Source organism: Eubalaena glacialis, chromosome 8 (assembly GCF_028564815.1).
Source record: "Eubalaena glacialis isolate mEubGla1 chromosome 8, mEubGla1.1.hap2.+ XY, whole genome shotgun sequence".
NCBI classification, from domain to species: domain Eukaryota; kingdom Metazoa; phylum Chordata; class Mammalia; order Artiodactyla; family Balaenidae; genus Eubalaena; species Eubalaena glacialis.
Window position 1 is genome coordinate 105,081,482 of NC_083723.1, and position 24,941 is coordinate 105,106,422.

At 57.2% G+C, this 24,941-nt stretch overlaps 1 protein-coding gene across 2 annotated transcripts; it reads right to left on the reverse strand.

Annotated features, from left to right (window-relative positions):
* Positions 1-6,811: 6,811 nt before the first annotated feature.
* IMPDH1 (inosine monophosphate dehydrogenase 1) lies at positions 6,812-23,513 on the reverse strand. Of its 2 annotated transcripts, none has more exons than XM_061198698.1 (15): positions 23,308-23,513; positions 19,100-19,198; positions 16,939-16,987; positions 13,952-14,053; positions 13,751-13,810; positions 13,222-13,428; positions 12,983-13,070; positions 11,949-12,148; positions 11,213-11,303; positions 10,892-10,987; positions 9,761-9,904; positions 9,522-9,666; positions 9,062-9,205; positions 8,823-8,906; positions 6,812-7,564 (listed from the first exon to the last, which is right to left on the reverse strand). In XM_061198698.1, the coding sequence occupies exons 1-15, from the start codon at positions 23,475-23,477 to the stop codon at positions 7,543-7,545; spliced, it is 1,701 nt and encodes a 566-aa protein (XP_061054681.1). In that variant the 5' UTR covers positions 23,478-23,513; the 3' UTR covers positions 6,812-7,542. The 2 variants fall into 2 exon arrangements, with proteins under 2 accessions (XP_061054681.1, XP_061054680.1); XM_061198697.1 differs by having other exon boundaries at positions 13,736-13,810; positions 23,308-23,511.
* Between the last annotated feature and the right edge of the window lie 1,428 nt (positions 23,514-24,941).

Consider the following 24,941-nt stretch of genomic DNA (forward strand, 5'->3'; position numbering starts at 1 on the left):
ATGAGTGGAGGGGGAGGCCAGCAGGGGTTGGCAAGGTGCCCTGTCACCCAGGGCCCCCTGCCAGCTCGTCCTGGTCTACCTCTCTCCTCTGGGGCACAAAGCACTCCCTTTTTCTCTTCTTTTTCCCTCTCCACCCCTGGGCTCCCCTAGGAAAGTGGGAGGAGGAGGGACTTGGGGGTAGAGAGCAAGTGATGGGGTCACAATCTCAGCTCAGTGGCTGAGTAGCTGGGTGACCTAGGGCAAATCTCGTTGCCTCTCTGAGCCTGTTATCTCCTCTGGAATTGAGGAAAGAGTCTCCACTTCATGGGGCTATATTAAATGACACAATACAGTGCCCAGCATAGAGTAAACCCTCCAAGTGCAGCTGGTCTTTGTGTTATCACATGTATACACGCCACTGCCCACAGATAGAACATCAAGTTTATCTGCCCTGCTAGGTGCCCAGTTCCTCCAGGGAACATGGTGTCCTGCCTATCTTTGCATCTCAGCATTGCTACAATTACTGGTGTGTATTAGGTGATGAATATGTGTTTTACCTATTCATTCACTCATTCAACAAGTACTTATGTGTAACACTGCTTTCAATGATGAAGACATATGAGGGAAAACATACCGTATGCATATAAACAGAGAGTATGTTTGTGATGTGTTATGAAAAACAACAAAGCAGGAAGAGGGAGTGCCAGCGGAGGGGGAAGGGGAGCGGTTTGCTATTTTGTACAGGGTGTCAGGGAAAGTCTGTCTCACAAGATGCTGCTGGAGCAGAGACCCAAGGGAAGTGAAGGAGTGAGCCCTGTGGATTTCTGGGGAAGTGGAGGGTTCAGGCCTGGTGGAAGCATTCAAGGACAGCAAGGCTGGTGTGGTGGGATCAGAATGGGTGAGGGGAGAGGGATAGAAAACAAGGTCTGACATAGTTGGGGCCAGATCACACAGGGCCTTGCAGGCCATAGTAAAGCCTGGATTTTACCAGGCTTTACTATGGAAATTTACTATGAAATGGAATTGCTATTCTCCAGACAGGGTAGATTTAAGGAGGAAAGGTCTGGGAGGATAGTGAGGGAGTGTGATGGTTAATTTTATGTGTCAACCTGACTGGGCCATGGGGTGCCCAGATATTTGGTCAAACATTCTGGGTATTTGTGCTGGTGTTTTTGGATGAGATTAACATCTGAATCTGTAAGACTGGGTAAAGTTGATTGCCCTCCCGAATGTGGGCAATCTGCTGAAGGCCTGAAGAGAACAAAAAAAGGCTAAGAGAGAATTTGCTCTCTTTGCCTAAGTCTTTGATCTGGGACATGGATCTTCTGCTTTCAGACTTGGACTCAGACTGGACGGCTCTCCTGTTCTCAGGCAGAAATAAATATTGTGTGCCTACCTCCTACTGGTTCTGTTTCTCTGGAGGACTAACACAGGGAGCCAGAAGTCGGGTGCTGGTTATGTTCAGCACGAGATCCTACCCAGTATCCTGGCGGAGACATGGAATAGGCAGAGATATGAGATCACAAGGGACTGAGAGCAGATTTGATCATTGAACTGAATTTGAATCCTCCCGGTCTCTGTGCCTTGACCCAGTTGAAGCCAGTTTTCTCCCCTGCACATCTGCTGAAGTGGAATCCTTTCCTGCTTCTTCTCCCCAGAATAGCCCCAGGCTCCAGCTTTGTGATTTGCTTGGTGAGCTCTCCTGTCCTTGGCTTCTCCAGAGGGTTCACATAACCTCCAGAAGCCCTAAATCCCTTCCCCCTCCCCAACGCTGTGGTCTTCTGACAGAGGAGAGCCCCTGCAAGGTGAGGGGAGCCCTGAGCAGAGGGGTGCCCCACCCAGGCCAGGAAAGGACAGCCGGGCTAGCAGGGGTGGATCTGTCTTCACTGCTGCTCTCCTGGTCTCCCAACAAGTTCTGGCCCCCAGCACCCCCCATGCCAGCTTCCCTTGGGGGCTTGGACACTTCACACCCACCAGGAGGTGCAGTGGAATGGAGAGGGATATCCAGGCAGGCCCAGCTTCCTAACTGGGTGTACCTCTTATCAGCTGGTGACCTGGGCAGGACATTTTGTCTCTCTGAGCCTCATTTTCCCCATCCATAACAAAGGGATATGTGTGACTGCCTTAGAGGGTCGCTGAGGGTAAGATGCACCTACCACAGTGGCTGTTGCTTAGTAATAAATGACAGCAGATGGCGGGTCTTTCAGACTCCTTTCCCCACCCCCAGCCAGCCTCTCTCCTTTCTGAGAGATTAGATTATTTTACCCCCATCCTGTCCTTCAGAAGCCAAATTTTACTGTGGACGCGGGCAACCAGGGAATGGTTGCCAAGGGCAGGGCTTTTAGAAAGGCTGCCGGTCGCCCAGGAAACTACCCCACTCAGGGTTCCCTGGGGTCCCACAGGTCGTTGGGTTCTTGCGCCACCTGCTGGATGCAGTGCCGCACTGCTCCTAAAGCACCCAGACCCGGGAGTCCTGCATCCCCTAGCAGAGAACACTCTCTGCCCCGCCCCTCTTCTCCTCACAGCATCTCCACCATTAAAAGGTCCTTCTTACTGTTTGTCCCTAGATTTTCCCAGAGACCAGAGGCATGGAAAGGAGTTGGAAGCACTGTGAACCACAGGGAGGAGTGGGAGCAACGTCCTTGCCGGAGAACGACGAGGACGGCGGAGGGCTCTGGTAGTGTGGGGTGCGAAGGAAGTCCCTCCCCTTAATTGATTTCCTGAAGCTCGGACTCAGCAGTGCAGACACACGTTTTGTTTCTCATTAGTCCACTTTCCACCAAGAGGGAGCAGTGGGGAGGAAGAGGTTAAAATTGGGGGTGGGAGAGTGACGTGCAGGGTCACAGCCAGGTCCTTACGCAACATCCCCTCCTGGCTCCCTCCTCCTTTCCAGCGGCTCAGCCCCTGATGCCCTAGTCCTGACTTCTCTTTTCTTCTCTGGGGAGAACCTCCCTACCTACCTTGACAGCATGTCAGACAAACCCCTTGGAGCCTCAGATCATCCTGCCTCCAACGGAACTCCCGGGGGCGAGGGGCAGAAGAGGGAGAAGCAAAAAGCCCTCTGCTATGACAGACAAGGTCTTCTGGGTTGGATTCCTGCCTGAGGCAGCCCCTGTGCTTGGCCATCCTGAGGTCATCCTGCCCTGAAAGGTGAAGGGTGAGGTGAAGCAGCTGACGTGTGGGGTCAAAAGACAGGAAGCTGTTGGGGTGCCTGGGGGGGTGGGGTGCTCCTCTTTCCCCGGTTAGGATCACAAGTAGAGAAACCGAGGAAGAGGCACACGGAGAGGGAAAGGTTGGTCTCTACCCGTCCCAGGGTAATACTGCACCTTGCAACCCACATGCCTCCTCCCCGACTTCAACTGTGCTGGGGATGTGGATGCCTTGGGAGCCAGACACCCTGGCTCCCAGCCCAGAAGCTGAGGTCGCCAATGGGCTTAAGAGGGCGTGGAGGTGCAGGCTGGGGACCAAGGTCTCCCTGACCCCGCCCATCTTCCCTCCTGAGCTGAGCTGCAAGGAAGGTAAAGGAGGAGGCTGATGGAGGTGAGTCTGAACCCTGCAGGTGAGGGGCACTGCCCTGAGGACAACAGGTACGGCGAGCGGGATGGTAGGGCAGGAGCCCGGGAGAGGTTGCATCCTTTGACCCTGGCACTACCCTCTGACCAGATGCCCTGACTCCAAACTCCCCTCAGCTGCAGGCAGAAGGGCTGCTGGGGGTGCACTGGGGTGGATAGAACTGGCCCCTCAGCCTCCAGATGGGGGGCAGCCTATGGGTAAAGCAGAGGGGGGACCAGAGATGCGGGAGTTGGGGCGTGTGTGGCCCTACAAGCCTGGAGGGATACTGAAGGAGCAAAAAGCTCTTCATAAGAGTGGAAGGGGGCGCTGCCTCCCCACCAGCCCCCGGGGCTGGTCCCGTGTCCTCTCCAGACTGCACTTCCGGGTGTGAGCAGAGCGGGTGGAGGGAAAGGTTGAGGGCAGCTGAGTCGCACGCAGCTGGGGTGCTGACCCCTCCTCTCTGGGCTGGCTGCCCAGTTCCTGATTGGCATTAGAACCACAGAAACTTAAAGGGCCCTCAGAGGGCTAATCCGACCTCTCCTGAGCTACCCAGTCGTGCCATCTGAGAGCGGATGTTTGGGGAAAGGTGGAGCCAGAGTTGAGGGCCACCCACCACTCTTCATCTGTCCTCCTGGGTGCACCAGCCACGGCCCCGCTGCTCCCCACCGATGTGACGGCGACCCAGCTCTCCTGCTCCATCCACCTGTACTGCAAGCCGGGCCCCCCAGGGTCCCCGGGGCCCTGCCCGATGCTCCTGCTCCTGCTATGGCTAGGGGCGCAGCCAGCTGCCCAGGCCAAGTACCTGCAGCTCTACCTGGCCTGCGGCTTCGACGTGCTGGCCGTGGAGAGCATGCTGCGCCGTTTCCTGTGCCCGCGCCGGGGCCTGGGGCAAGCTGCCCGAGTGCTGGCGCTGCTGTGAGGGCCTGGGGCACTGGGCAGCCGCCCACTGGTGCTGCACGCGCTCTCCCTGGGTGGCTACACCTTCGCACAGACGCTCCTGCTCACGGGCCAGGACCTGGGGCGCCACAGCAGCGTGGCCCAGTGCCTGAGGTGCCGTATTTTCAACAGCCTGGTGGTGGGCAGCCTGGACCGCGTGGCGCTGGGTGAGTGTGCGGGGCAAGGGTGAGGGGGCACCTGGGCTACACAAACCAGGCTGGACTCCAGGCGGACAGGCACTTCTGCCGACCAAGGGGTCTGCGATCTGTGTCTGTCCCAAATGTGGCTCTGGGTTTCATCTGACCGTCCACCTGATGTGGCCTTCCTACCCGGAGCATCTGTTGTTTTGTCCCATCTGGGCCTCCCCCACTGTGGCTGAATTTACAACCCAGAGTGATCGTGTTGTCTGGGTCCAGCCTGGCATGCCTTTATCTGCAGCCTCTATTAAGGCTAATTTACTAAGCGCCTATAACTTTCCATACTCACTCACATAATCCCCACAGTGAGGCCATGAAGTAGGTGCTGTGCCTTCTGAAATTCTTTTCTTAGGACACATGCTTTGCAGAGTCTCAGAAATCATGTACAGTTGACTCTTGAACAACACGGGTTTGAACTGTTGCGCGGGTCCACTTACATGGGGATTTTTTCAGTAAATACCTACTATAGAACTACAGGATCTGAGGCTGCTTGAATCTGCAGATGTGGAACAGATATGCAGATATGGAGAGCCAACTGTAAAGTTATATGCCATTTTCGACTGCGTGGAAGGTCAACACCCCTAACCCCTGCGTTGTTCAAGGGCCAACTGTAATTGGATGCACAGGTTTCCTCTAAAACAGTGATTTTCGAACTATGGTAAATATCAGAATCACCTGGTGCTGAGTGATGATTCAGAGGCCCAGACCCTATCCTATTTCAGTGAGCCTGGGCCTCTGGGTTTTTTAACTCTCTAGGTGATTCTGATATCCACAACAATTTGAGGACCACTGTGCTGTAACTTCCTCTAGAAGGACCAAACTAATGCTAACATACCTCAAGTAACAGGAAGGTCATTGTTACAAAGTAACCCATTCTATTCCTCAGCTCTAATTGACCAACTACGTCTAGTTCAAAAGGAAAACTCATGCAGGGTGACTTCACATTTCTCTAAAAATCCTTAGATCTTTTCCATCTCAATTGCTGGTCAAATTGCTTCCTGTATGGTTTTTGTAAAGCAGTGTGCAAGGCAAACCATAAAACATGGCCTCGTTCTGGTCCATCCCCTCTCATCTTTTACAATCCCCTGGTATCCAGACATCCTTCTCCCACCCAGCTGGGTCACCTCAGACTCCTAGGTGCTCACCAAGGCCACAGATCCCAGGGCACAAGGCCTCTGGGGACTCTCGATGACCCAGTCACTTGGCAACAACTCCTGGAGCCATTGTTGAACCAGTTCTGAACCCACCCAACAGTCCAGCACTTTCCGTCTCGTCCCTGAAGATGCCACAAAGCTAGAAAATGCCACAGAGAGAGGCTGACTCCAGACCACGTGGCTCTTTTAGGAAGGGCCTGGGAGAGGGCAGTTACCGCCCCAGGATGCCAAGAGTAGGCTGAGGGAGCCCCTCCCTGGCAGTCATGGGGGTGTTTCCAGCTCTTCACTACCCAAAACTAGGGCCTTCTGCCCCCTCTGACTCCTGCCACCAGAGCATTCCCAGGCCATCTTCCTTGCTTCTGCCCCGAATGGTGTCTGTACCTGGTGGGACAGCTGGGTGCCCACTGCCCAACTACAACAGAGGCAGGGAAGGCACTGTGAACATCCCAGGACCCCCAACTCTAGGGATACTCAGCAGCCCATGTGTCAGTGCTGTCCCCACCAGGAGGCGGGTCCTGAGCCACACATGACAATGGGCGCTAGCCCCCTCTCCCTGGTACCCACAGGTGTGTCTCAGCTGACGAGACCGCAGGCCCTGGGCCCGGTGGTCAGGGCCACAGCCATGCTCTACTTCCACCTGTGTGCGGGCTGCACCGTTTGGCATCACGAGGCTGCGGTGAGCGCTTTCTGGCAGCCGCCTGTGAGGCCCCCGATGCTAGTCTTCTACAGCCACAATGACCCCCTCTGCGACAGGGCCTGCCTGCAGGAGCTGCTGGCCAGCTGGGCAAGCCGGTGTGGGCGCAGGCCTGGGAGACCTCGCGCCACGCGGCCCACCTGCGCCAGCACCCCCTGGAGTGCCGCAGCACTCTCACCACCTTCCCGGGGAGGCTTGGCCTGGCGCCCCCCGCGGCCCGGCTCTGATGGGGCTCTGGGCTCCAGCTTACACCAGGAGAGGGTCTAGCTGTCCAGTGGACAAGGGACAGAGACAGGATGGCGGAGGCGTTGAAACCTCTTGATTTATTCAGATTATTTAACATACAATGACGCAACTGTGACCCCAAAGTGTGCAAAGTTAAAGCCTTCAACTGCAGCTGAGAGGAGAGGGCAGGAACGGTACACCTGGGGATGGGGGTGAGTCAGGAATGATGGGCAGCCTCCTCCCCAGGGCCAGGGATGGGGCGGCCTGAGGAGCAGGGCCTGGATAGTCCAGGGCCAGGGGTAGGGGGCAGAGACCTCCCTCTGGCCTAGGTCAGGAGCCCAGAAGTGCCACATGGCTGAGGGGGCAGCAGCCCGGGAAGGGGCCAGAGGCAGGGCCAGGAGAGCACCAATTCTGGGATGGGGGTTAGGGAGGGAGGTGCCCTACAGGAGAAGCCAGGAGGGGCCACCTGTCCCAGGGGTGGGAGCTGGGCCGGAGCAGGCTGCAGCAAGAAAGACCTGAGGCAGGCGCAGGGCCTGAGAGCCCAGGCTGGCTGGGCTCAGGGGGACTGAAGAAGGGGGAACCCGGGGGGCTCCCAGGGCAGCCCGGCCTGGGAGCAGTCCTGACTCTGCGGGGGAAGCCCAGGGAGGGGCCGCAGACCCTCAGGGCCTCCCCTCCTCTCTCCCTGGAAAGGAGCTGGGGAACCAGTAGTGCAAATCTGTGGACCACTCAGTTATGGAGGGAGGCTGTACCCAAAGGGGGACCCTGGGGCATGACCCCTCCGCCGCCTCGGCCTCCACCACCATCCTCAGTACAGCCGCTTCTCATAACTGTGGGCACAAGGCAAGAGGGAAACTGAGAGTGGGTATGTGGGAAGGTGGCCTCACCTCCCCAGATCCCCTTGCCCAGGCCAGCCCTGGGCCGCCGGGCGGCCCCCAGACTCAGGAGAGGCAGTGAGCTGCAGAAGCCTCTGCCTCTCAGCCACCGGGGGCGGGAGGGAATGAGAAGCAGGCCACGTGCCTCTGTCCGCCTCAGGCCAAGGCTCCCGGAAGAACCATCCCAGGCCCGGGGACAGCCATGCTCCTTCTGGCCACAGCCGCAGCTGGTGGACTGTCCTCAGTGCCGGGGTGGAGAGACAGCTCAGGAAGGCACGGCCCATCCTCACAGAGCAAGGTCAGGCCAATCTGAGCCTCTGCTTCCCACGTCTCCACCCCACCCCTGAAGGCACTGTGGCCTAGGTCCCTTGTGGTCACTGGGTCCAGTCCAAGACAGGACAGCCTGAGGCCTGTGGTCAGGGACATCTCTCTGCACCCCAGGAGGGGATGGTTCCTCTGGAGGAGGGGCCACCGCCAGCTGCCCCCAGCATGATGCTAGTACTAGGGCCCATGTCCCATGATTACACCCCAGCACGCCCCCAACCCAACGCCCCGCCCCAGCCCAGGCCCCACCCAGACTGCCCCTGCTCTACTCTACGCCTGGCCCGGGCAGCGCGGTTACTTACACGGCAGAAAGGTATAGCTACGGGAGGATGGGGCAGAAAGAGACACAGGTTAGATGCCCGCCTATGCCTGGGGGGACAGGCCCTCTCGACCAGGGCGGGGCCGCATGCCTGCAACTACTGCTGCCAACTAGCACTGCCCCCGCCCACGGTCGCCCCAGCGCCGGCCCTGGCATCTGTCTCTCTGCCCTTCTCCCCGCCAAGGGCTCATGCCCCCAGCCTCCACCTGCCTGCCTGGTGCCGCCACCAGCCAGAGCCCAGCACCGCCAGCCCCTGCCACCAGCCACCAAGCTTCTGAGCAAGCAAGGGCTGGGGAGCCCAGGAGGGGCTAGAGGCCGCATCTCCCATGCCCGGCTCGGGGGAGATGCCCGAGGGGATGGGAGGGCCTGCCTGCGTGGGGACTAAAGGACAGGGTTCAAGGGTGGGCTGGGCCCTGTAGGAGAGGGTGATGGGGGTCATCCTGCAGCAGCCTCCATCCCTGGTGCAGATGGTCCTTGGGGTCCCTGAGACCTCGGCTCAGCCTCTGAACCATGGCCCCACCTGCCTGACCCAGTGCCAGCCAGCTGGGGCAAGGAGGCTGCCACACTTACGAGTGCAGGCCGTGGACACCACCCTCGATCTGAGCTGACATGGTCCGCTTCTCAAACTTGAGCTCTCCTGAGTACATCATGGACCTGCAGGCAGGGAAGTGGTGCAGGTCAGGGGCACCAAGGGTGGAGGAGAGAGAGAGAGACAGAGAGAGAGAGAGAGAAAGGAAATGGGAAATATGGGGGCGCCAGGAGCCTCCCTGATGCCCCCCACCTGCTGCCCCTCTAGTCACAGCACTCACCGCAGGACAGACAGGCTACGGGCACCAATATCCTGGCAGCCATGCTGGATCCCCGCTATGAGGTAGGGCACGAACTTCTGAATGGAGCCTTTGTCCTGGATGGAGCCCGAGACACCCTGCGCGATCTTCACCTTATCTCCCTCACTGCACGGAAGGCGGGAAGACTGAGCCCCGCCACCCATGGCTCAGGGGACCCCACCCCACCTCTCAAGAGTACCAGCAGAGGGGCTACCACCCAGAAGGACCCCCAAAGCCGCCACTCCCTGGGCTACAGCATAAATAAGCATGGATTCCGAGTTAGGTGGCCCCGGCACCATCCCAGGTCTGCAACTTGGGCCCTGTGCCTTGGGTTCCAGAACTGTAATGTGGAGACTGGGTGCCACCTTGGGCAGTCAAAGGCTCGGGTGGACCTGAGGGGTTGGGAGCTGCTCTGCCTGGGGCCAGGGCTGGGGGCAGGCACCTGAAGTAGCGCTTCTGGCTGCTGCTGCTCTTCTCCATGGCGTCCAGCGAGCCCATGCCGCGGTACTTCTTGAGCCTCACACCATCCGAGAAGAAGTACTCGCCGGGGGCCTCCGTCGTGGCAGCGAGCAGGGAGCCCATCATCACTGCAGTGGTCGGGGGCGTCAGTGCCTCTAGCCCCATGGCCCTCCCACTGCCCCCCACCGGCCTGCCCGATCCCCGGCAGACCTGCCCCCTCACCTGTGGAGGCACCAAGGGCCAGGGCCTTGACTACATGCCCCACGGTCTGGATGCCACCATCGGCTATGACTGGCACCCCGAAGCGCCGGGCGTACTCGGCCACCTTGTACACGGCAGTGCCCTGGGGCCGACCACAGGCCATCACTGGGGACAGTACACAAGATAAAGGCGTCAACAGCAACGGGAGCCAGGTGCAGTACAGGCCCCTTTCTCCTTGTGCCCTACCTCCACTTGGGAAAAGGGACAGGGCTGGATGTTAATGTGGCAAAAAAATAAGTGGCAGCAAATAACACTAAGTGAATGCACTCCAGGAACCTGGACCACCCCACCTACAAGAGCACTACGGGGACCCCGGGGGCAGCATCAGTACTGGCCTCAGCCTCACCTCTCTCCAGGCACTAGTTCCCTTACAAAGTTACTAGAGTTAGGTACTCACAGCCTCCTTTGGGATATTGGCTTGCATTTCTTTAAGTTTAATTGTCCAAGGTCCTTAAGTGTTACATTTCTAAGTGAGGATTCTAAGGAACCAGTACTTATCTAAGGATGGACGCAAGGCTGGATAAAGGAGAAAAGAAGACTTCTCTGGTGGTACCTTTGTTTGTTTTGTTCTTATTGCACCCCAAGGTTTAGAACAATGCCTGACACACAGTAGGTCCTCAATTAACATTTGTTAATTTGTGGAGAAGGCCCACATCTCACCTCAGCGGTCAGCTAATGCGAAGGTAGACAGTTAAAAGCAGAGGCTTAGAGACCAAATTGGGAAGATGTTTTGGGCAGAGAAGACCAAATGGGTCATTCAGCGTTTGGGAGACATGACCAGACATGACCAAGGGGCCAGATACACCAGTCTTGGGCCTGCAGATTGGACTTCCTTGACCAGAATCTGAGAAGCAGACTGGCACACACCCCAAACTCACGGTAACCTCATCTTACACCTGCCTCCCCCCAAGTCAGTGGGCTAGACAGGCAGAGTCTGAGCCTGGGTCACCCCTGAACCCACCATCCCAGAAAGGCGCCTGGCTGAGTGAGCACTCTGCATGCATCTGTGGAGCGAGACTGAGGCCCCAGGGCCTGTGGAGGGCGACTGGGGCGTTCTAAGTGGCAGTCACTCACTCTCCTACTGACACCCACCTTCTTGGGTGATGCAGATGGAGCCGCAGCCCATGCCCACACGTAGCCCGTCCACACCAGCGTCAATCAGGTTCTTGGCCTGAGCTGCTGTCACCACTGGGGGGGAGGGGGAGTGGGAGAGGAGGAACAGTGTGAGGATGGGTTGGCCCTGCCCCGCCCGGGGGCTTCCTGGGACCCCAGTCTACACCTCCCCTTCACCTGCTGTGACCAAAGCCCATTCATTCAGCTCCCTGCCCCTCCATGCCAAGAGCGATGCCATCACCAGGGAATGCCGAAGGACACAGAAAGGTTACACAGTGAGGGGCCAGGGCCAGCACTCACCATTCCCCCCGATCACCTGGAGGCGGGGGTGCTTCTGCTTGACGTAGTGCACCATGGCGATCTGATACACAGAGTTCCCTTGGGATGAGTCCTGTGAGAAGGGGGACAGGAAAGCTTAGGCTTGGAGGCTGAGAATCCTCACTGAGGCAGGGGGTCTTAAGTGGACAAATCCTGAAATTGTATCAAAGATGTCTGAGGATACGCCTTTGTCTTTTTCTGGGAAGGCATTGGACAGTTCTCGGCAGAGTCTCAAAGGGGCCTGCCTTCCCCCAAAGGTTAAGCACCACTAACATAGAGTCTCAGAGCAGACAAAGCCCTTGCAGACCCACAATATGGACTGGTTCTCACAGCAGAGAGATGCTGCCTGTGGTCGTATCCACTTGCCACCAACTCACGAACCAAACAGAATTATTTAACCTCTTGAGCCTCGGTTTCCCCCTCTGACAAGTGGGCATGGAGATTGTACCTCAGGGGGCTGCTGTGAGGACTGAGTTCATCTGCATAAACGCCTTAGTGCAGCGCCTGGCAAGTGGGAGGTGCTCACTGCACGTGAGTGGTAACTGTTAGGGTCAAGTTATGAGTGCGAAGGGCCCCCAGAGGGGTCCACAGTTTGTTCTGAGCTGTCAGAGTACCAGTGACCCTCCCAATTCTGACCCCGGGCTTAATTAGAGGTGAACCTGGTCTTCATAAGCCTCAACTCTACTGAGCCGCCCCTGCTCCAGGGCAGTGTTCGTACCAGCACTATGACGTCGGCGCCCGCCTGGGTGAGCAGGTCCAGGCGGTACTTGTCATCCTCACGGGTGCCCACGGCCGCCCCGCACAGCAGCTGCTTGTGGGAATCCTTGGAGGCCAGAGGGTAGTCCCGGTTCTTCTTCAGGTCAGTGCGGGCAATGATGGCCACTAACTCATCTCGATCATTGACAATGGGCAGCTTCCCTGACAAGGAACGCAGGGGTGAACTGAAGGAGCAGGCTTCTGAGGGTGGGGTAGGGGGGTAGTGAGAATGAAAATGGACCAGGCCAGAGATTCCACTGCAGTACCCAAACCAACCACTAGGTGACAGCACCCACCCAGGAAGCGCTCCTAGGGACCTGGCTCTCTGCCCAAGGAACAGGAAGCAAAGAAACCCAGTTCCTGGAGCTCTTCCTGCCCTGTGGCCTGGCCAGGCTTGGTGGGCAGCCCCTGAGCACTGGCAGCCTTTCCCCTGAAGGGCCACAGGCCACAGTGGTCAAAAAACTCGTAGCTAGGGCACAAACACGAGGCTATCCTGCAGGGCGAAACATGTGTCCTGCCCAACACCACCCCAGAGAACAATCCAGTACGGGCCAGGGGAGCATTTCCCAGTGGGTCCCACAGGGACCTAATGAATATTATGTCAACAGCCTCAATGTCAAATAAATTTAACCGCAAGACTTCTCAGAGCCTTTGATAAAGTAACATACAATTCTTTACGCAAGATGGGGAATACAGAAAGCAGCGTTTTTCAGACTTGTAAGAACACGAAGCCCTTTTTTCATGATGAGTGTTTCACAGGACTAGTCGTTTGGGGAAATATACTGTGAAGATGCCAAATAAGGGATGGGCTTTCCTGAGTCAGGAAAAAGACCTCAGAAGTCACGCTCCAGCCTGACGTTATTCAAACCTTCCCTGAGGCCCAGTCTAGTTGCAGGGACAACCTGCAAGGCTGTGAAGGAACAGGGGGCTCTGGGGTACAGGGAGCCGGGCTGGGGATGGGGGGGGTTCTTGCATTTTCCGCCTCCTCCCTGGTACCTTTCTTGCTGCGCTGCAGGATCTCGTTTGCCTCTTTCAGTGTCACACCTGCTGGAGCCACCACCAGCTCATTCCGCGGTGTCATCACCTGTGGGGCCAGGAACATTTGCCTGCAGGTTGGCAGGTGAGAGAGAAGGGAGCCAGGCCTCCCTCTGGTCCCTGGTCACAGGCACCGGCCTGAGGCCCTGGGACGTGCGGTCCTCTCTGCCCCAGCCATGCTCTCCCTGCCCCGCGGGTACCTCACTGAGGAGGGTGGTGTGGTCCTTCTCGGCGAGGAAATCGATGTCTCGGGAGGTGACGATGCCCACCAGCTTGCTGCCCATGGTGCCCGTCTCAGTGATGGGGATGCCAGAGAAGCCATGCCGGATCTTGGCCTCTAGCACGTCACCCACGGTGTGCGAGGGGCTCAGCACCACAGGGTCCGTGATGAAGCCCTGTTCAAACTTCTGCAGGCAGAGACAGGGGAAGGAAAAGGCTGGAAGAAAGCTGGAGGTGTGTACAGTCTGGCCACAGGGGGCCGAGGGTCTCCTGGCTGTGCCACAGGGGAGCCAGGGTCCGCCACGGGGCAAGAGGCCAGTGGGGAAACGAGGGCTGAGCCCTGCGCTCCCCCTGTGGAGAAGGGCAGACAAGACTCCACAGCCACCAGCCAGGGAGCGCACCGGCCCGCAGAGCTGGCAATGGGAGGTTGGGAGGGCCTGTGAGGCAGAGGCTGCCAGAGGGCATCTTCTTTCTCAGGACGGGCCTGGTACTCGCCTTGACCTTTCGCACCTCGTTGGCCTGGAACTCTGGAGTGCAGTTGTGGTGAATGAAACCGATACCGCCCATCAGCTGGGGTTGAAGGGAAGAATGGTCAGAGCCAGGGGGCCAGCCCTCCACTCTGCAAACCCCGCCTCTGATTCCAATTCCTCCTGATGCCCACCCCACTCGGTCCTCTTGGCCCTGGGGTCCCCACCCAGGTGCTCAACTCACAGCCATTGCGATGGCCATGTCAGCCTCTGTCACAGTGTCCATGGGGGAGGAGATGAGTGGCGTCTTCAGCGTGATCTTCCGAGTCAGGGCTGAAGTCAGGTCCTGAAGATGGAGACACAGGCTATGTGAAAAGTTTTATCATTCACTCGACAAACATTTACTGAGCTGCTACATGTACCTAGCACCAGGACAGGCCCTGGGGATACAGCAGTGAGCGAGGTGGATGAGTCTCTGCTACCTCTTCCAGAGCTTATACTCGGAAGGAAAAACGACACACACGAAACGTGCACAAGGTGATTCCAGTTGGGATGATGGCTCCAAAGGAAACCAATGAGGCAAAGTGACCACTGGAGAAAGAATGTGGGGATTAGGGAAACCTCTTTCTTGGGAGGCGACAAATGAAAACTAATCAAGTTAAAGTCCCCAAAGAGGGACTGTTGTTCCAGGCTGAGGGAGCTGTGTGTGAAACCCCGCCTCTGATTCCAATTCTCCCTGAGGTGCGTTTAAGAAAGAAAAAGCTAGTAGAGCGGAGGGGAGGGAAAGAGGCAGCAGCTGAGGGCTGAGCGGCAGGGGGTGGGTCAAGGATATGCAGCCTTGAAAGGAGCTTGCATTCAATTTTCAGATGAGAATCCACTGGAGGACCTCAGGCGGAGGAGAGACATGATCTGATTTAAAGAGGTCACTCGGGTTCCGATGTGGAGATGGGACTCTAGGTGACAAGGCGTGAAACAGAGAGACCACCAGGGAGGCTGCTGACAGGTCTAGGTGGGAGATGCTGGGCACTGGGAACGTGGAGGCGTGGGAAGCAGTCTATTAGACATCCAATCCAGGGGAGTAGGTGACTAAGGGTCGGCAGCTCAAGGGAGAGCTCAGGACTGCAAGGATATTCAGGAAGCATTTGCCTGTGAGTGGCAGCCAAGGCCAGATCACAGATTCCTCTGAGATTCAGGCCAACAGCTGTGGATCCTAGCCCACAAAACCCTCAGACACAGACTTTGCTATATAATTTTTTGGAGACACAAAGGCCCCTGCAGTCCATTCCCAGACTCTGGCTGAGAACCCTGGCCCTGCAGCCTAGAAAACTACCCCTTCTCCCCTCTGATCCTAGCACAGGAGAAGAGCCACAGCCTCCTGACATAGGCCACAGGACAGGGAGACCCTTGACATCAAGGGGGGCTTCTCCCATCCCTCTCTTCCTTGCACCCTGCCCAGGATCTGGCACAAAGCCAGGGTGCTCAGAAACTGAACAGCCAAACCAAGAAGGTTTCCTGGTTGCTGTCACAAGGGGAATATCCAGAATAGTCCTAATTTCCCCCTGAAAAATCTGTCTGGGTCAGCACTGGCTACACAGGCTGGACATGAGCTTCCCCAACGTTTAAGTGGTCCAGGGACATTCGGGCCCTCTGGCATTTCATGAGAATCAGACCTGAATACATATCAATGATAACAGCAACAGAAACACTTTTTTTTTTTAATGTGTATTAATTCATGATAGAATAATCTAACTTTTCCATGAAATGACTTACACCCATCAGCATTAGCCTCTGGGCTCCTGTAGGTTTGTCATATGTTAATTGTGTAAAGGACATTGGTCATTCACCTGGTTTATTGCTGAGCCCCTCCAGTTAAGGGAGGCACTGTTTCCTTGTATTTGTCCACAATCTAACTTCTTTTTTTTTTTTTTTAAACCTCATCTCTTTTTCTTTTTTTTAATGTTTTTTATTTTATTTATTTATTTTTGGCTGTGTTGGGTCTTCGTTGCTGCGCGCGGGTTTTCTCTAGTTGTGGTGAGCAGGGGCTGCTCTTTGTTGCAGTGTGCGGGCTTCTCATTGCGGTGGCTTCTCTTGTTGCGGAGCACGGGCTCTAGGCACATGGGCCTCAGCAGTTGTGGTGCACAGGCTCAGTAGTTGTGGTGCATGGGCTCAGTAGCTGTGGCGCACGGGCTTAGTTGCTCCATGGCATGTGGGATCCTCTCGGACCAGGGCTCGAATCTGTGTCCCCTGCATTGGCAGGCAGATTCTTAACCACTGTGCCACCAGGGAACCCCCATAATCTAACTTCTTCAAACCCTCTTGCCAGTTCTTATATATCATGGATCCACAAACAAGTCTGTCCACCTCTTCCAAAGTCTCCATAATCTTACTGGCTTCTATGATGTCTTTGCTTAGCACTTCAGACAAAATCCAGTAAGTAATAAAGCAGCCACACCCACGTGCATGCCCACCCCCTCCCTGGGCCTTTCTGAACCTCACCTCAGGCTCTGTCAGTGAGCCCTCTGGCCTCAGGCCAGGCCCCCCTCTCAGGATACCCCCAAATCCCCATAGCTGCCTCTAACCCATTAGGCATAATCCACTGACTGTGCCAGTTTCTCTGACAGCACTAAAGGTTACATCCACCACATTCCCAAGAAAAGTCTCTCCCGGGAATTCCCTGGTGGTCCAGTGGTTAGGACTCTGCGCTCTCACTGCTGAGGGTCCGGGTTCAATCCCTGGTTGGGGAACTAAGATCCCACAAGCCGCAAAAGAGGCAAGGTGTAGCTTTTAAAAAAAAGAAAAGTTGGGCTTCCCTGGTGACGCAGTGGTTAAGAAGCTGCCTGCCAGTGCAGGAGACACGGGTTCAAGCCCTGGTCCGGGAAGATCCCACATGCCGCGGAGCAACTAGGCCCGTGCGCCACAACTACTGAAGCCCGCGTGCCACAATTACTGAAGCCCGTGCGCCTAGAGCCTGTGCTCCGCAACAAGAGAAGCCACCACAATGAGAAGCCCTTGCACTGCAAGTAGCCCCTGCTCGCCGCAATTAGGAAAAGGCTGCGCGCACAGCAATGAAGGCCCAACACAGGAAGAAAGGAAGAAAGGAAGAAAGAAAAGAAAGAAAAGAAAGAAAGAAAGAAAGAAAAAGTCTCTCCCACACCCTGCCCTTGAGCAAGAGATCAGCCTCTGGCACCACATACACAGCCCCTCTACCCCATCAGTGGAAGAGGTACTCACCACCTCATCAGCTGTGAAGTCTATGAATCCTGGGAGAATCAGGAAATCGCTGTGAAGAGAGGAAAGTGACTGTTCCTGGGTGAGGAGGGGTCCCTGAAAAGGGCAGGGCCTGCCACGCCAGGGGAAGCAGCACGGGGGTGGGGAGATGGGCAGAGCCTCTGAGCCCTGTGCCATGTCAGAACTGAACCACCCTCATGCCCCTCACTAGCATCTTGTCGACTTTAGCCCAGAGAGCTAGAGCCAAAGGTGGCGTAAGCTCTGTGGTCCTAGGGCGTCACCAAGGCAGTTGGCCCCAAATGTCCATTGTCTTCAGGGCTCAGAGTTCGTCTAGGAACCTAGACGTTCCCATAATGCAGCACACAGCAGATAAAGTGCCTGCCCTTGAAAACTTCTCAATCTTGAGAGGGGTAGACAATAAATAAACACAGAATACACCTGAGAACAGTTTAGTAGGGCAGCATGGCATGAACACCACACAGCACAGGACAAGCTGCACAGCCCAGTGCCAGGGCTGCTGAGTCACACAGGGTTCAGAACAGCACAGAGGGACCCCAGGGGGCTGAGTGCGGGGCATGTTCTGACAGAGCAGGCATTGGTAAAGGTTTGCCCAGTTGGACGGGAGCAGCCAACAGACATGGCCTGGGATGGGAAAGGGGAGGAAGGGGCCTTATAGTTAGGACCAGGACACTGGGGGCCCAGCCAAAGCACGGTAGTGGCCAACACTAGCGCGGAAAGGGAATGCAGGCCTGCATGCGTAAGGCAAAGCACAGTGCCACTGCCCAGGAGCCCCGACGGGTTCAATCTCCCTGAAATCACAGGGCCTAGACAGACACAACCAAAAGCACATGCCCCATGGTGTTCAGGAACACCCCCAACCAGACTAAGCAAAGCCATCGGGCACCCCAGGGCAGGAAGGAAAAGCTACAGGGTGGATGGGAGGGGTGGGGTCTTTAATTTGCCCCAAGGCCTAGAACAATTTCCCTAGGAAGTTTCCCTGGGAGACTCCACGGAAACTATATCATAGATACTCCATCCCCCCTCATCAAAGACCACCAAAGAAATAAAGAATCTTCACTGCCCCTGTCCCTTGGCAGCCCTTCTTCCGTACAGTGAAGAGGCCTCTGTGGCTCACTTAGAGGCAGGGAAGAAATGCTGGAGTCTGGGCCCCTTGGCATTTTCTAGGTATTATATACACCCCTCACCTGGCCCACACCCCAGCTACTCTGACAAGGAAGAGGAGACACTCCTCAGGACTGACTGGGTATCCTGGTGTCCAGGGAAACCGCCTGCCAAGCAGGAGTGCTTACAGGCAAAGACAGGAACTAGCAGGAGACAGGGCAGGGATGCTCCTGGCTCACCAGCATCCTCACTCCACCCCAGTCCCAGGTCCTGATGCTCTTTCCTGGCATGGACACAGTCCTGCAGCCAAAAGAAGAGCTAGTGCCAGGCCTGCAGCCAACAGGACACTGGCCCAGGGCCCACGGAAAAGCACATTAAGCCAGAGGCAAATGGATAGGTCTTGCCCTCCTCAAAACTCCTGGGTGAGGTGGGCTTGGGTGGGTGATAGTCAAAGAATACTCATGCCCGGGGGGCACCAGTACTAACTTGTAGGCAGTCAGGGGCACAAGTGGAAAGAAGACTGGACTGGACGGTGGGAAAAAAGAGCCATCCCAACTCCCTAGCTGGGCATCTCCTGGGGGCAACACCCAAGCAGCTGCCTTAGCTGGGCTCCAGGGCCCCCTCGGCCCTCGTGGTGACGCTGGGAGTTGAGAGGGTGTCGTGGACCAAGGTCTGGGAAAAGTCTCCATTACTCCCACATCTCGCGTTCCCACACGCCCCAAGGCCCCTCCATGCGGCCAAGATGCCCGTGAGAGGAGGAAGGGGGCAGGCAGGACCCGGATCTAGCCAAAAACGGGGCATGGCACCGAGGGCCGCGATGTCGCTGTGCCACGTCCGTCTGCTCTCGGCGCGGGCCGCCTTCCTTCCCTTGCCCAGCCCTCCCCCCCCCGCCCCCCGCCCGAGTCGCTCGAATCGGGCCGGGGACGCGGGCGTCACCAAGGGGGGAGCTGTGCACGTGCAGGGCCGGGGCCGGGAGTGGGGGGGGGGGGTCACGGCGCGTTAGTGCGCGCACCCAGGTAGGGCCGAGGCCCCCAGCGCTTACTTGTAGGTGAGGCCGTCGGCATTGGCGAACAGCTGCTGCGCAGTGAGCCCATCCTCGGGCACGTAACCGGTGCCGCCGCTGATCAGGTAGTCCGCCATGCTGCCAGGAGACACCGCGACCCGACATAAACACCCGCGCGGGCCGCCCCGCTACCGCTGCTGCCGCTGCTGCTACTGCTGACGCCGCGCCACGGCCACGCTGCCGCCGCGGGCTGGGAGGGCTGGGGGCGGGGGCTGCGGCAGCGGCGGGGCGGGCCCAGGGCGCCGCCCTCCCCTCCCACCCCTCCCCCGGGAGCCCGCCGCCTCCGCCCGGAACAGCACAAAGAGCCCCGCGGAGCCCGGCCCAGGCGCCGCCGCCGCGCGCACGCCCAGGGCCGCCTGCAGTGGCACAGCGGCAACTCGGGACCGGGGCCGGGGAGGACGTGTGGATCCAACGCGAGGAGGGGGCTGAGCCAAGCCGGGACACGCCCCCTCCGCCGCTCCACGTCCCGCCTCCTAGGCTCCCCGCAGCGCCTCCCCCAGGCCCGCCAGCATACTGGGCCACCCCAAGCCATCCGACCCCGCCGGCCTGAGTCTCCCCTGGCCCTACTCCTCAGCCCCAGGGTTACCTCTCACGTGGTTTACCTTTCCCAAGACTAAGGCTCAGACTTTAACCAGGGCCTGGAGCCCTGAGGAACTGGTTTGGGCTGACAGCTCCCCAACACAGCAGTTTGAGGTTGTACCCTCTGGGCAGTGCACCTGCCCGCGCTCCCCACAACCGGGCATCAGTCCTAGGGGTCAGGCATCCTTAACAATGACAATCCCTGACCTTTGGGTGGCCTTGGAGCCCTCTGCAGTTTGCAGGCGTTTTTCATAAATGATCACATTTACTCTACAATCTATTAATTGCCAATTATTAGGTGTCCCACCCCACCCCTGCTTTACAGATGCAAAACCTACAGTTCAGGAGGGGTTGGAGACAGGTACTACACCTGACTCCTGATCCAATGCTTCAGTCTTACATCCTGTCTCATCCCCAGCTCAAAAAGTAGTGTGGATACCGTGGGTTTTAACCCCAGAGGGGAAAGTTTGCTTTTATTTGGGAGGGTAGCATGGTGGGAAGGTGAGGGAGGATCACAGGCCTGGCCTAGGCAAGTATGTATACATATAAATTAGGGCAGAGGCTAGGGAAGTTTTGAGAATTTCCCAAAGCAGACATTTGGTGGCCCTGGATGCCCAGCAAGACCCAGATTTCTACATGAAGGTAGTAAGATTAGGTAGCAAGTTGATTCACATGGGAGGAGGTGGGGTGTCAGGGGGCAGACCCTCCCCCTTTGCGTGACCAGAACTACTAACGCTACTGCCTGACCAGAAGCCAGAAAGCGGATTTCCACCCCTCCCCTACACCCTCTGCCCCAGGCCCAAATGCCACGCTCTCCTCCCTCTGTCCTCCTATGGTCCCTATGGCTCATTTCTTGGTGAAGTGAGGGAAAGCTGGGCCAGGGACACAGTCCTCTCCCTGGCAAGGTGGCTGTCTGTGGTACTCCCTCCATCCCCAGCCCTCGAGGCTGGGTCTGTTTACCTCTCACCAGTGTGGTGGCAGCCAGGCCCAAGGGAAACTCCCTGGGATGCCCAGCCCCCCCAGTGACGCCCCGGGACCCTGCCAGGAAAACACAGCCTGTTCCATCTGTGTGCAGAGGGGAGGGGAGGCTTCCCACAGAGCTGGGGTGATGAGGCCCATGAGGCTGAGAGTGCTGCAGGGGCCTCACAGATGTCCACAGTGCCCTCTTTCTTACTGTGGGGGGACCAGAAAAATCACAGGCGCCCAAGCTTCCCTCTCTACCCAGGGAGCCCCAAGGAGGCTCCTGATGGGGGCCTCTGGAGGCCCTCTGGTGTTGAGAAGTGGGGGAGAGGGCCTGCTGGGGTTCTTTGCTGAGTGGGGATTGGGGCCAACTTGCTAGGGATGCCTGGGACGTACTTGATCCCTCAGCACTCACAGACTCATCCAGAGGGCCTGAGCCATATGGGGAGGAGGGTCATCCTGAGGGGACCAGCACTAGGACCTCCTACTGGCCACCTGGAGGCAGAGCAGTGAGACCAGCCACAGAAAGCACCTGGCCACTCAGGGCTGTCCTGGGCACCTTTCTAGCCATAGAAGGATGGGGCTAGGAAAGCATTGCAGGCACAGCACCCGGGCTGCCCCTGTGGTCTCCCTGGGTCTCTGAGGGACCTGCTCTGGGTCACTATCTCCTGCAACTAGGGTACTATTCAAGGTTCCACCAGGGCTGGGGCCCAGGACAGCAGCTGGGTTCTGCCATCTCAGTTGATCTTAGTATGACACCTGCCCCAGCGTAGAACTCAGAACCAGAGGAGGAGGCTGCCAGGCTGAGTTGTGGGGAGAGTCCTCTTCCCGGTGGCCACAGACCTCACAGCCCCACTCCCGTCTCCTGCTGCTCCACACCTCCTCCTGCTTTGACCTGTGTCAGGGCTCCTCATTACTCTAAGCTGCTGAGCTCAGCCCTGCGTTAGGCTGTCCTCTTCCAGAAACTGTTAATCCCCCCCCCCAGCTTTCCTCCTCCCTCTTCCTGATCTTCCCCCCACTGCTTCCTCCATGGGGAGGAGACACCAGGCAACCAGTGGCCTCCTCAGATCGAGGAAGGGCTGTTGGTCCCCTGAGGCTCCACACCTAGCAGCTGCGAGGGCAACGGAACAGAACAGACTCAAGCCCCTTCCTTAGGACGGGGGGGGGGGGGGTGCACCCATATCCAGGCAGGGAGCCCAGAGGTCTCTTTCTAGTCTGGGGCTATTTGAAAGGACAAGATTTCAAAACACTTCCGAGGGGAGAGGTGGGGTGGGGGAGTGCTAATAACATTGTTGACCTGGGTTAGGGGACATAGTTTGCCCAAGTTCAAGCCAGAGAGCAATAACTCTGGCCTCAGACCTAGACTTCTCATGGAACCCTGTCCTCTTCCCACAGCTTTAAGCTAGTGATGGCAGACAGAGGTCTAGCCAGCAGGTTTTGAATCTCATTACACCACCTGGCTGGGTCTCAGGTTTTACACAGGCTCTTCAGAGTCTGGTGGGGGTGTGGGGATAGTACAGGTGCAGAAGTACAATCTGGAAAAGGGATGTTCCTGGTGTTCTGAAACGATACTTTTGCAATACCTTCTCCAACCAAGGCACTGCTTCCATCAAGGCCCCGTGTGCCCCAGCACACTCCCTCACTTCCTGTAGCTTCTCTCTATTGCCCTGGACCTTGAGCCCCAGTAGCTGGATTTCTAGGATGGGAGGAAGGATACAGTTGCCAGAACCACAGTCAATTCTAGAGAGCCAGCCTGCGGGGGCAGGAGGGGCCAGCCTTCACCCAGCAGCCCCTTAAGCCGTTAAAAGTTCTTACATAAGAGGCCAACCCCTGGGCAGAGCTGCAGGGCTAATTCCCCCAGACCACCGCCCACCCCACCCCCCTCAAACCCAGCTTCCAGGTCACCTCCCCAAGCTGCTGAGCACCAACAGATGGGACAGGGAAAGAAGTCCAAATCCTCTGGACCGGAAGGACAGTGGGATTGCATTTCAAGCTGCGGTACAATCCAGAGATTAGCCACTGTCTCCTTTTCAGTCAGTCCCCTGGGATCCAGATCAACACCTCCACTCTTCCTCCAGGGACCCTAACAGACCCCAGCAGGGTAAGGGCAGAGAGGGTTTTGAATCTTAGGAGAGACCCTGGGGTGAGCTGCACTGGCCGCCTCATCAGACCTCAGTGAATGGTGAGGAGGGGACGGTGTCCTCACTCGACTCCGAGGAGGCCCTCCATCTGGTCACCTACACCTGCCAGGAAGACTCTGAAGATAGTTCTAGGAGGAAACGGCTAAGGAGGAGTAAGCAAAGTTGGACATGGACTCCAATAGGCTCGGTTTGAACCCCAGGAGTTGGAGCCACTTGGCTCGGGTGTGTAGTTGAGGTCAGATCCAGGACTAAAATTTTAGGGATCGTTCTTCCGACCTGCTCCCCGGTGCAACACAGCACTGAACCTTTTCCACAGTGCCCGCCTGCATCCCCCAACCAAAGCTGGGTGCGGGGCGTCTGAGCCCGGTTTCAGGAAGTTAGAGCTTGAGGCGGTAAGAAGGCATGGGTGGTGGGACCTACCCTTCCCCTCCCCCGCAGCGCTGCCTGGTTCCCAGAGCCGCCGCGCCCGCCCCGGATGCGCCCCGCGCGCTCTGCCCTGGGCGTCACCTCTCAGGCTCGTAGCCGGCCTGCAGCAGGCGGGCGCTGTACCGCTGCGCCGCCGTCTCGTGTCCCGGGTGCTGCCGGGCTCCGAGCTCCGGAACATCGGCGGCTCCGCCTCCCTGCAGCGGCGGTGGGAGCGGCCCCGACCCGGCTGGCGGAGCGCGCGGCTCCTCCATGAGGACGCCGCGGCTCAGGGCGGGTGGGCGGGAGCCTCTCCGCCTAGAGGCTCCCCGGCCAGGGCTAGGGAGTGAGCGCAGCCCAGTCTGGTCCGGGGAAGAGGCGGGGCCGCCGAGGCGGGGCCTGCGTGCCGGGGGCGGGACTCGAGTCCCGGGTACCGGGTCGCTCGGGGGAGGGAGTCCGCTGGGCTTTCCGCGCTGGCAACGCTCTCCCACCGGCCACTCTACGCGGCTGCCCAGATTCAGCCCGTCTCTCCCATCCCCGGATCAGCCACAGGATACTGGGAGACGGAAGTGGAACTGCAGAGGACCTCCACCCTTCCCCGCCGTCCGGACCTTCCAGTTTCTCCTGGCCCCTTCTAAGGAAAACCAGAAAAGAGCGCAGAGTATTATCAGCGGCCGGAGTTTTCTTCGCGTCTTGTGTGGGGGCCTCTGCCTCTTGCGAAAGAAGGCACGGTCCTTTGAATCGCCTCCTACCGGCCAGCGGCAGACCTACCTTGCTAGGGCAAGATAGGCGGGGAGATTATCCATCTTCCTTTGCCTACTGCCCCCTTTGCCTGCTCAACACACTCCTTTAGACAGGAGGAAAACAGATTTTCCTTAGCCCTTACCTGCCACTACCTGAGGAAGGAACAAATAAGACTGCAGGCTCCTTAAGGAAAAGGGCCATGTCTTCCCTTGCCTGGGGTACCCCATAACCAGGGAGTGGGGTTGAGCACACAGGTGCACAAACTTCTTTATCTGCTAACTAGAAAGCATACTTTTTCCTCTTTCATAATTGTTATGACTAGCAACAGTGATTGAGCACCTAGCAGAGTTGGCAAGTAAGAGTCCTTGCCCTCAGGCAATTTCTTTAAGGAAACAGAATAGATAGAAAATAAACAGTTGACAATTCTCATACTATATATTTTTTTTTTCACAAAAATCTGACAATCTGAGGGAGCAAATGGTAAACACTAAACGACTGTGCGCTAAGATGCATTTTAAGGAGGCAGAGTTAAGGGTCAGACTTTTCAGCAACTATTTCACAAAGGAAATTGAATTTACGCAATGGCAAGATCTTGGATTTTATCCTGCCTGGTACCTTTTCCTATACATGTACACACCCACTCCCCAGATTCGAGATCAAAACAATTTCTCTGACAGCTCAGCCACGTGAATGCCATTATAGACAATTATTTTTGCTACAGACTGAATGTTTGTGTTTCCTCAAAAGTCATATATTGAGGCCACTGTCACCTTCTGAGATGGCCCACACTCTGTCTGTGGAGTGTGTTTCTCTCTAAATAAATCCACTTCTAAAAAAAAAAAAACGTCATATATTGAAACCTAATCCCCAATGTGATAGTACTTGGAGGTGGAACATTTGGGAGGTGATTAGGTCATGAGGGTGGAGCCCTCATGAATGGGATCAGTGTCCTTATTAAAGAGACCCCAGAGAGTTCCCTCACTCCTTCCACCATG

Excerpts from the sequence above, each read along its gene's own strand:
- IMPDH1 (XM_061198697.1), bottom strand. The coding sequence starts at position 23,477 with ATGGAGGAGCCGCGCGCTCCGCCAGCCGGGTCGGGGCCGCTCCCACCG. Across the intron at positions 14,054-16,938 it reads ACTTCACAGCTGATGAGGTG|GACCTGACTTCAGCCCTGAC; the intron begins GTGAGTACCTCT and ends CTCCATCTTCAG. Across the intron at positions 9,905-10,891 it reads CATCTGCATCACCCAAGAAG|TGATGGCCTGTGGTCGGCCC; the intron begins GTGGGTGTCAGT and ends TACTGTCCCCAG.